General features: G+C 39.9%; 1 protein-coding gene across 1 annotated transcript; it reads right to left on the bottom strand.

Moving 5' to 3' along the window:
• Positions 1 to 5,302: 5,302 nt before the first annotated feature.
• On the bottom strand, positions 5,303 to 11,424 carry stk16 (serine/threonine kinase 16). The gene is made up of 8 exons (XM_069658003.1): positions 11,363 to 11,424; positions 10,933 to 11,057; positions 10,059 to 10,278; positions 9,838 to 9,971; positions 9,367 to 9,454; positions 8,361 to 8,489; positions 8,102 to 8,223; positions 5,303 to 7,177 (listed from the first exon to the last, which is right to left on the bottom strand). The coding sequence occupies exons 2-8, from the start codon at positions 11,016 to 11,018 to the stop codon at positions 7,039 to 7,041; spliced, it is 918 nt and encodes a 305-aa protein (XP_069514104.1). The 5' UTR covers positions 11,019 to 11,057; positions 11,363 to 11,424; the 3' UTR covers positions 5,303 to 7,038.
• Positions 11,425 to 11,511: the final 87 nt, after the last annotated feature.

Here is an 11,511-nt window from a genome sequence, read left to right as displayed (position 1 = left end):
GCGTGTGTGTCTGCGTGCATACATGCATACAGAGGGTCACGTCAACATCTCATTTATGTAATGGCTCCACATTTATCGCACCCTGACATGACTGACAGGTGGAAATGACATCACAAACATTTAAATTGTTGTCCTCCTCTGTGCAGAGTAATACACCCTAAGTGATGCATATTCCAACGCCGAGCTTTTTCTGCTCTCATCTACTTCATCTTTACTCCACCTTTCACACACACACACTTTAATCCCCCCTCTCACTCTGTGGTTTATTTTACTGTCCCCACAACCTCACAGTGTCACTGCGCTATCCAATTGGCATAATTGAGCCGGGTCAGATGATAAAGAGACCTATAACAATCAATGCAGGTGAAATAAAAAACAGCTCCCAGTTATTACTTTTGTCCTTTTCTAACGTCAATCACACGCACGTTTAACAGACTGGGACTTCTGTGTTTATTTAAAGAAAAGGTTTGACATCTCAGAAGGAGGAGTAAAGAGACACGAGGAGGTGAAGGCAAAAAAAGAAGAGGAGGAGGAGGAGGAGGGGGTGCAGCAGTATCAGAGCTGAGATAGATGGGATGTGACAGGCTGCCACTCTGCTCAACACCTTCTCATCAGCATGACACAGCTGTCACAGCCCTATTTCAGGAAAATTAAACAGCCTTACGGTAAACTGGCTGGTCTGGAGGGGGAGGGGCTGGAGGAGGAGTGTGTGTGTGCGTGCGTGTGTGTGCGTGAGAATGAATAAGCTTGTAGTATGCAGATGGCCTTTCTGTTTCTCTCCTCCCCCAACCTGTTCCCCTCCTCTAAGCACCATCCTCTCCTTTTGACATGGTAATGGCTCCAAATTGATGAAGACACTTCACTCATTCGGTGACAACTCCGCTGGCGAGCGACATAAACACTTCCTCCACCCCTCCTCATCCATCACTCATGAAGCCCCTCCCTCCCGCCTGCTCGGCATTGGCTGGGCGGGACGCCGTTTAATCAGCTAATTTGCTCTTCTTTGGCCGCCGTTAATGACCGTGCCACCTCTGGATTATCTTGTCATCCCACCCTCTTAATCAGCGCTGATGAACTGCTCATCAAACTATTAGCCCCCTTTTGCCTTTTGCCATGCTTAGCAAAGGTTAGAGGCCTGTAATTAAAACTAATCTGCTGGGTCACATTGCTCTCTTTAATTGGCAGAATAGCGGACACTTTAGTAGCATTCCTACAGTGGCTGAGATACCTTCACTCTGAACGCACTGCAGACTCAGGAAATACAAGCACATTAGTTTGCACAGCTTTGACAACACACAAGCAGCATTTAGACATAAAACAAATAAAAACACAGGGAGGCTAAAAATATGAGCCAGAAATACAAAAGCAGAGACATTTTGCTCATTCAACTTTGTTTGCTCTTTTATTTATTTGCATCCATTTTTACAAATGCTGCCCGTGTTCTGTCAAACTACTGAAGATCTTTTCTATATCAACACGTCACTATGGAGCTTCTAAATACATGTGATTAAATGCATGTTATTTATTTGCTTGCATTTCCTTAAATTGTACATAAAACACTAACAGAAATGTTTTCACTGTATTAAATGGATTTTTTGTGCTCAATTTTTTATTGTTCATGTTTTATATCCTTAAACAGATAACAAAGGACACACAAACAAATACTGCACCATGCATTTTTGCATGCATATTAAAGGTATCAATAAAGGTGTTTATCCATTGTTTTTTTGTATTTGTATTGTATGTTGACTTAAGGCACTCACAATGAAAAAACAGGTAGATTTGTGTCCCTACGTTATAATTTTATTTTTTTAATCTGGAATTTCTACAAAAAAAATTACTTTTATTTTTTAATAAGCTGTCCCGACTCTGCCAAGCCTTTAATTTTCATGTTAACATACAGGGTCAATTGTGTCCTGATGGTCTCTGTTAATGTTATCACTATGAAGTTATTACCACATATCACAGAATAACAGTTACACCATCAGAATAATGTAAGAGAAATATGAATTATGATTCACTGCTGCTTTAGTTCTTTAAGCAATTTATCCATCGGATAGTTTGAAGCTCATAAAAGGTGACAAAAGTAACAGAACTAAGGGGACGATGTGGCCAAACTCAAGGTAAAAATTCACATTAAGGAAGGATACACCAACGACAAGCACTGGATCAGAAGCTGTTGTTACTCAGATATCTGCATCATGTCACTGATCAACAATACATTCTTTTTTGTTATTGTTTTTTTAATATAATTTAGAGTTTCACAATTAGCATGTTCATTCATCGTTTGAAGTGCCTCAGCAAATCTCTGGTATCATGCTACCTCACATTGTAACAATCCCCATGACCTTCACACAGTGAGGAATAAAGATAAATAATCTAGGAAAATGAGAGAGACGATATTGATTGATATCCCTGAACTGATCAGAATCATAGATATTGTGTATATTCACCAATCTTTGCTTACTGAGCCTGCATCATGCACACATTTTATTTGTTTAAGCCTCGGCTACAGAGCTCTGTTTATGAACCATTTGTCATAATTTGTTAATTCTTTCTCTTACCTAAGAAATATCGCCGGTTACCCCTGGATGCGGGGTGGTTCACCCTTTGTTTTTTTTGTTCTAAACTATAGAAGGGAAAACTTTGAGTTACGAGGACCAGAACAATGAGCGGCTACCTTAAGGATCTGTTCGGCTGCTGTAACTATAGTTTCACTACTAGAGCTTCACACACACGTTTCCTCCAAAAAGAAAGAATAGTACATTTCTTCTCAGCCTGAAAACAACTCTTACATTTTGTATAAAATAGCATCAGTAATTGTTATTAACTGTATTTATAAATACCAGCATTGCTATTGTCTGTTAAACATTGATCTATTAAATACATGGATTCTACAATAGAAAAGGCAGGCATCTTTCTAGTGTGAATCCATACTGGTAAGGGACACAAGGTACCCTTTTCCAGCACTACTTCAGAACAGGATAAAGAGCAAAAGTTAAGGACTCTATCAGAATGTGTTGCTTTGTTTGAAGTAGGCAAACTAAACTGGTCCAGTCTGTCAGACGTGAGCTGAAGATCTCGTCCGAGCTGCCTGTCAAAGCCACTTTTTGTGTTGCTTTCATAACAGCCAACCTTTACTGACCTTATACTGGAAATAAAAACCATCGATCCCTCCTCCCCAACTCCCACTTTAAAAGACTTATTGTGGAGCTCCATTTCATCTAATCACTTGGCAAAAGAGTCCAGGGTCTAAATAAAGAAAGAATAAATAAAAAAGTCCCCGGGCCAACGTGTTGCTCTCACCTTTGCAGATGAAATTACCCGAAAAGCTGTTACAAATCAATATAATCAATGCAATCAGCTAACTGACACAGGCAATCTCCTGCCAGTAAGTAAAATACCCCCGCTGGAGATCTTTCAATCTCCTGTGCCATAATTGCCCCCAAGGGCGACGTTAGGGTGTAGCATTTTGTACACTTAATTAAATTAGTGAGCTCTGTGGACAGGGTGGGTTACGGTTTTCACGGAGGACGGATAGGTCTGGCCCTGAGCCAGTAATTAAAGCAATACCTTTCCTGATTACGCCAATCCCCCTTAATGAAGTCATTATGCATTTTAACCCAAACACTCCCATGAATTAATGAGCACAAAGAAAGCCCCTGGATGAAAGGACTCCTCGATCACAAACACAAGTCATAACTCATCCACTCAACACAGCAGACGTCTATATTTCTTCCTCTTTCAGCCGCAGCCAAGGCTAATTTGGACTTGAGTGACAGCAAAAGTTCTGGGTCTGGACACATAAAGCATTAAAGAAACAGCCCTCCTCGTCTGGCGAGCAACAAAAGAAACTTTACTGGACGACTTTACAAGGTCCCGCTGGAATCAGATCTCGGCGTTCAGAAAACTTTGGTACGCCGATTGTGCACAGATGAGACCTCATCTCGACACCCACATGGGGTCCGGACATACGTGTAAAATGATTTAAAGAGACCCAGGAACGCTGTAGGGTGGGAGCAGCTCTGCGCTGACCCATAATGCTTTGCTAATTAAATAATTCACTAATTGATTCATCGCCAAATCAATAAAAGCCTGCAGATGGTTTATGGTGTGAGAGCTAAAGTGTGTTTGCGTTTGAGGACTGGGGTTGGGATACAATTGAAACACACACACACACACTCAATCCAAACAGCCGATGCATCCCTCTAACTGAAGGATAAGCAAAAGCACATGAAATTGGTGCTAAAATGTGTGCGAACATTGCGTTGACCTTGCGCTTGTGTTGTATGACATCATTTCAGCCCCTCACAGGCAGATGATAGTGAATATAAAAGGCGGGGGCGGATTGTGACAGTGTGTGTGTGTGTGTGTGTGTGTGTGTGGGCACATATTGAACCCATAAACACAGCTCCGTCCTGAACCCGTTCCCAGGGGAGTCTGGGGTTTTGTTGGTGGGCCTGAAGAGGAAATCAGCTGGGATATCATTAATTCAAGTGTAATGAATCCTTTGGGTGTTTGTGTATAAAAGGGTGCTCGCACTGTAAATATGTGATATGTTGTGTATACTTTATGACTGGTCATTTGTGTGTGTGTGTTTGTGTGTGTGTGTATGCCCGGTGAGGTCGGAAATTACCTTTGAAAGTAATTGGGACAGCAGTGAAGTGTGACATCTCGCTGATCTGAGGGGACGTGCGGGGCTGTAAATCCCGCCACATGAGCAGTTTGATATTTGTTTCCAAGCATGTGTGCACAAATAAATATACACACACAAACACACAGACAGACGAACAGCACGGCCACCAATCATCAGCGCGGCCGGATGAAGGTTGTGCACGTCTGCCATGAGAGACATTTCATCTAAGACGGAGCCAAGTTAATTAAAAAAGTACTGTAACTATTTACCAAAGGAAGAAAAGCACGTTACTTTAAAATGTCTTCATTAACAGCATTGCTACTAAATGATACAGCATCAAAATTCTTACATGGAGATAAACAAGGCAGATGAAGGCAAACAGTCTAAAAAGGAAAGCGACCATCAGCGAGTTACAACCGGAGGCGACCGTGGACGTCAGACACATGCAACACTGCCTGGATATCTGGAAGTGTGCTCCCGCATTTACCGTTTATCACCACAGGTGCCGCCAAAGAGAGCAAAACTGAGATCTGCGAGATTACAACTTTAAAGCTAGACAACTTATTATAAAAGGTGTTTGAATGTGTCCACGTTTATGAATGGAGACGTCACACCTTTACGTTTGATTTGAAGGGACTGAAATTAACGAGTATTAATTCACATAGATTTGTTAACCGTCTTTGACCTTTTTAATGTAGGATGATTAGAATAAAAACTGTACACAGAGTGCTACATATTTTATATTGATGCATCCTTTACTGTGCAGTGAATAAGAAGAAACATTATTCCAACAGAATATTCCATAATCGATCAACACAGTCTAACTTATTCATTTCTGCAGAATTCTCCAGAACACTTAAAAAACCAGTTGTGTGAGACCGTTCCCGTAGTTGTGAAACCGAGAACTAGATCATAAACAACTACACGAAAGTCATGTCCATTTGACGAAGGCAAACGTAAAGCATTAAAAAGATCATATACTTAAACATGAAGTCATTAACCATTCAAATAATTAACTGTACAAATTAACTTTCAAGGAATATTTTTGTTCTAATATGGTCCAATAATCACTGCATTACAGCGTCACAACAGCATCCGTCTTGACTTGAATGCCCAACATTTTACTTGTGTCTATTAATAGTTTTAAAAGGTACCACAAGGTCTACTACTTCAGACTGTCAGACCCTTTGAGAGGAGGAACCCTGAGAGAACAAAAGTGTGAGACCGTATTTACACATGACAGGAAACACAGAATTTAACACACGCAGAGGAGAAATTAAAGTGAAGATTAAACTGCATGTCAGATATGACAAAAAAAACGTACAGTTAATAAAAACATTTCATTCTTAAAATCAACTCATTCCTTCAACTGATGTAAAGTTAATTCGCTGGGTGTTTATGTATGCAACACCTGCCTGCTGTTTATGTGATCGGATCCTCTTTGCTGTTCACACACAGCTTACAGTACAGACAGAAACATGATCAGTGACCACGCCAATACGTGGAGCGGGAGACCGTGATGGTGGAGCACCTCTGTGTGTTCAAATGCAGCATTGCAAACGAGGAGCAAAAGAGACAAATAGTGCGAGTGAAGGTGTGGAGAAAATCTGCAGGTGCAGTTGTACATTTATGATTACAGCACACGTGTAATTACACAAAAATAAACACAGGACTAAAGAAAGAAAATAAATGGGGATTGAACCATTTAACTCCTTGGTAGAGAATGTAATCTGATATGTATTAAACTCAGGTCGCTTTCACCCAACAGAAAGTTTGGCAAGGCCTTAATTTTATTACTTTACCTATATAAAGATGCAAGCTATAATTAAGAACACATTTTTTAATATATATTTATATATGCTAGAAATACGCTTATGCCCTATGGTTAGCTTGAAATAAAGATCGGAAAGGAGGGAAACAGCCGGCCCTGTCAAATTGTTTAAAGATCCGCCAAGCACTAGGTTTAAGGCTCACTAATTTTGTCTCCTTCTGACGGAGCCAGGCGAGCCGTTTCCACGGCTAAGCTAAGTGAACAGGCTGCTGGCTCCAGCTGCACATCGAAAGGATAGACATGTGAGTGGTATATGTCTTCTCATGTCACTTGCAGAAGGCTCATAAGCATATATTTAAGAGTGTCAAACTATCACTGAGAAGCAATACTGCTGGGCCAAATTAAATTTAAGGCTTTTTTCATATTGTTTGGTAAACTACAAGAGTCTACTGTGATAAGCAGACTTCACTGTGACCAGTCAAACTAAAATCTCATACTGATGAGTGAAAGTTTGTACCTTGGCTTTTATGCTTAAGTCTATAAATAAAAGAGATATTTTCAAGCTAGAAGAAGAGGTGTCAATATGTGTGCAAAGGTTTGCAAGACCCCACGTCCAGTTCACCGTGCAAGGTCAGACCATGTTGGTTTGGGTGTTGGGGCTGCGACTCTGCAGGTCCTGTACCTGGTCAAGAACCCAGTGGACGTTTGGTCTCTCCTGGGGGTTCGACACCATGATGGAGCTCAGCAGAATCTGCAGGCCCTCCGAGTAACTGCATGAGAAACACAGACATCAACTTAAGTTTGTTCTTTAGATAGTTAGATAAACTTATAAGTGACTCTTGAACATTAAAGATATAATCTCAAAGATTTAATTTAAATAAATGTCTGTTAAGTCACTATTTATAGCGCTCTCTGCAAGTGTTGCGAGTAAACAGTAATCTACTATGGCTGAACAAACAAAGAAAAGATCGATGACTACAGATACAACTTCAAAAAATAAGTGAAAATCCAAAGAAGAAGAAACTAATTCGACGCTAAGATGAAGGCAAACAGTCTAAAAAGGAAAGCGACCGTCAGCGAGGAAAATCAAGAGTCACAACTGTAACAAAGGGAGCCAACTGCAGACGTCTGGTTTCTGGGAGGTGTACTCCTGCAATTGCCGTTTATGGCCATAAGGTGCCGCCAAATAGAACAAAACTGAGATCTTGAAGCATTACTTTGAACAATCACAGGAACAATATTAGGAAGAATTATTTTAATTTAACATTAAATATAAAACAACAGGTGGTGGGGTCTCAAGGACAGAGCTGAATTAATTCCCAACAAAAACAACCTAAAAAAATAACCCCACTCCTGTTTTAAACTGCGCCCAGGAGGTTTGCACTGCCTTTATTAAGACCTATCAACTGTAGATTAAAGGTGGCTATAAATAAATGCAAGAAAATTCCGGTGGAAGAAGTTTATATTATATTATACTATACTGTATTTTAGAAGCTAAATGTAAAAGCATGTAAAATGATCAGTTATAGCCACAGGTACTTTGGAACTGAAACCTATTTTGTTTTATACAAAAGTTCTTAATGTAAAAAAATGAAGAGGATTTTTCCTACCACTATCCAGCGCAATAACAGAAAATAAAAAATGAACAGGAAACTTCATTTAAGTTAGACCAATGTGACAGTCTGAAGACTGACCTGCACGACTGTGGGATGGTCACTGGATTCTGTACAGCGAGGGCAACACTGTCCCCCTTCTGAAACACCATGTCATACGGCCCCTCCAACATCATCATGCAGTAAAGCACACAGCCAAGCGACTGGAAGAAGACACACAGAGTAGAAGATGAAGTGAAGTGTATTTTCACAGCAACACTTGTTTCAGAGAATCAGTGACGTCACAAAATATATGTACAACATACACAAGTCATACAGGAAGAGAAATACAAGGTTTTACCCAGATATCTGTGCGCTCATCTATAATGCAGTGGCTCTCTACATTGAAGAGTTCAGGAGCCCTGTAGGAAATGGTGCACCGCTGGGCTGCCCAGTCCTGTATGGTCATTGCTTCTCTGGTTCCTCTGACCTGAAATATAATCAGTTCTATTAAAACTATCACAGGGTAAGGAGGATCATGTATTTGATGTTTAGAAGTAGGGATGCACCGATGCATCAGCTGAACATCAGAATAAGGTGGCTTGCGATGGCAGTAGCCGATGTTTTTATTATTCAACTGCTTTAATTGTGCAGTAAATTTAATTGCAATATTTATGTTTTCAGAAAGATTTCTGTTAGGCGATGTAAGCACTGAAAACCGTTTGTACTATGACCAGGGCTTTTCAGGCAGTTATTGTGAAAGAAGTTTCAATAAAAAGATTTATTGGGAATTTGAAAGATTGATTTCATGCTTTCTCAAAGAGTGTGATTAAGGCCTGAATAATTATATATATAAAATAATTTATATATAATTAAAGATAATTTTGGCCCCATAACCAGACGAGGGCATTCATAATCACAGTTATTGGGAAAAAAAACATTGGTATCGGCATCTGCAAAATTGTCGTTTTTAAACATCGGTATCGGCCCTGACTTTCTCAATCGGTGCATCCCTATTTAGAAGCTAAGCCTTTCAAAAGACAGCTGTTGCCTTTTACTATTGAAATTTAATTGAATTACTTTAATAAATATTCCTATTGTAATTATGCGAGTTGTTAAAAGGGAAAAAGGGAAGCTCCGAGATCAAAACAAGGAGTACAAGCTCAAAAACTATTTCAGAAACATGAAAAACGTCCACCAGCATCATTTTTCTTTTGTTCATTAGAAGACACATATAAAGTGAGAAGCTGTATTTAGAGACCTAAGAAAACGAAAAATTCAGTACTCATTTATAATAAATGTTAATGTTTGAGAAAGAGTTTCAATGCTTATAGAGTGTGAAATCTTTATATACCCATTGCCCTTACCTCAACCCTGGCACGGTTCATTGATCCCAGATCCATGAGAACCGGCCGGTCGTCCTCATCTAGAAGCACATTTGTGGGCTTCAGGTCTCTGTTAGATTAAAGCAGACACAGAACACCAGTTCAGAGGTAAGCGATCGTGTTAGTATATAAAAAAACAATGTACAAAAATTCATCGTCATGTTAACTGAAACACAGTACACTCAGCCAAACTAGGACTCAACTTCTGCACATTTTACATATATATATATATTTTTTTTACATAAAACTGTACTATCAAACAAATGAAAAAGAAATACTCTATTACTCTTTACAAAAATATCACATATTTTTCCAATCATAAAACATAAAAGCTGACAGAGGGCTGTAAAACATTCAACATACTTTACATTTAAAAGAAAACTTTAAACTGTTATCTTTACATTTTTCATGCACGTTTAAAGTGTTGCATTTGTTTGTATGTGGTCATATTACCTGTGTGCATAGCCTTTTTCATGAATGGCCTTGAGTCCAGAGCAGATGCCACGTAAAATTTGCAAAATCTGTTTCTCAGGCATGAAGTTCCCCTTGTCTCGTAGCTTCTCCAGAACAGACCACAGGCTGCCTTTCTGTTGACACAAACACAACAGCATATCAGATACACACTATTTCCTGGGAAGGGTATTCTGGTCATACTAGCTGCTGCCTCAACTTACTCTTATATAGGGCAGAAGTAGCCAGGCTTCTGTCTTGCCTCCACGATCAATAAAGGTGTGTGCAACCAGGCTCAAGATGTTTGGGTGATTAAACATCTGATGCATCTCCACCTCTGTCTGAGCCTCCTGACGACCCTCGCGATCATGGCACAGGATCCTCTTCAGGGCATAGAATCGCCCATCCTTTACGCCCTCTACCAGATCAACATAACTGAACCCACTGATGGGAGGACACAAAGAGATTACAGTTCAGCTGGAGTCCAAATTAGATGATACTCCATATATTTGTGATGTCAACATATCCCATAAAAAGACCAGAATTAGTTCATCCTTCAGTACTTTGTGATTTCCACTGCCTGTCTGTGGCTCTCAGTCCCAAACCCAACTGTTCCTACTGGAGACATCGGTCTTTAAAAACTATTCACAATTACACACTTTCCTTTTGTTTAAAATGATGAGTAATTTCCTTCAACAGCCGGACAGTATACTTTTATATACATGTCCCTAAAAGGAGGAATAAATGTGCAGTATTTGGAAAGATTCAACCAAGATTCTTTGTGCTAGTCTGTACTGACTACAACAGGACAGCGCACAAAGGATTGATTCAACATACCCTACAGTGCCCATGTAAGTATTGAAAGATGTCACCAAGTGCAACAGTGAGGCTCGGTCATGTGTTTGTGGACAAAGGAGGTCAAAGCAATGAGCTATAATCAGGCTTTGGCTCCATAAACAACACTTGCACAAGCATTACATTGGTGCTCTTTTTCTTTCTATGGGATTTGTTTACAAAAATCTCCACACTAAACATTTCAGGCGGTTTTGAGTAAAGTATGATTAGAATAAAACAAAAACTGACAGTATTTTAACTTACCCTTCGTCTAGTTTCTGGATAAAGTAATATCTCTTGTTATCAATAGTGATGGAGCCACGGGAGCATATGCACAGGGTCTGTCCCATCCTGACTGGTACATTGTTTAATACAGAGCTTTTGAGGGCCTGAGAGAAAAAAAAGCACAAATAAATGTTATTTTGAAAGAGAAGGCCGACAAAATACACTCATTGACTGATAAACTTCTAGTCCGTTGTAGAGAAAAACAATTTGTAGGACAGCTAAACGTTAACTGTTACGTTGGCTAACACAGCACTTCACCGACATCAAATGTAAGCAACTTCCGGCGATAATTCGATATTAACGTCGATTTTTAACGTCTGCCCAAATCGCAGTGTAATTCATGATGCAGTGTGGAGCTGTATACAACGAAGTGAGGCGACAGGCGATGACTTTACGTCTGTTATCTTACCTGCTTCTTCTCTGTTTACCAAGTTAGCTTACTGCCATATTAGCTGTCCTTCTTCTTCTTCGTCTTCCTGTTTAGTCTGTGAGGGCGGTTGGCAATCAGCGTATAATGCGCATTACTGCCACCTTCTGGACCAGATATGAAGCTCTTCT

Source organism: Semicossyphus pulcher, unplaced genomic scaffold (genome assembly GCF_022749685.1).
Source record: "Semicossyphus pulcher isolate SPU_LCO1_2020_fin unplaced genomic scaffold, fSemPul1.0.p SCAF_1, whole genome shotgun sequence".
In the NCBI taxonomy this organism is placed as follows: Eukaryota; Metazoa; Chordata; class Actinopteri; order Labriformes; family Labridae; genus Semicossyphus; species Semicossyphus pulcher.
The sequence above is the reverse complement of the archived record's forward strand: the minus strand, read 5'-3'. Positions and strand labels throughout refer to the sequence as shown.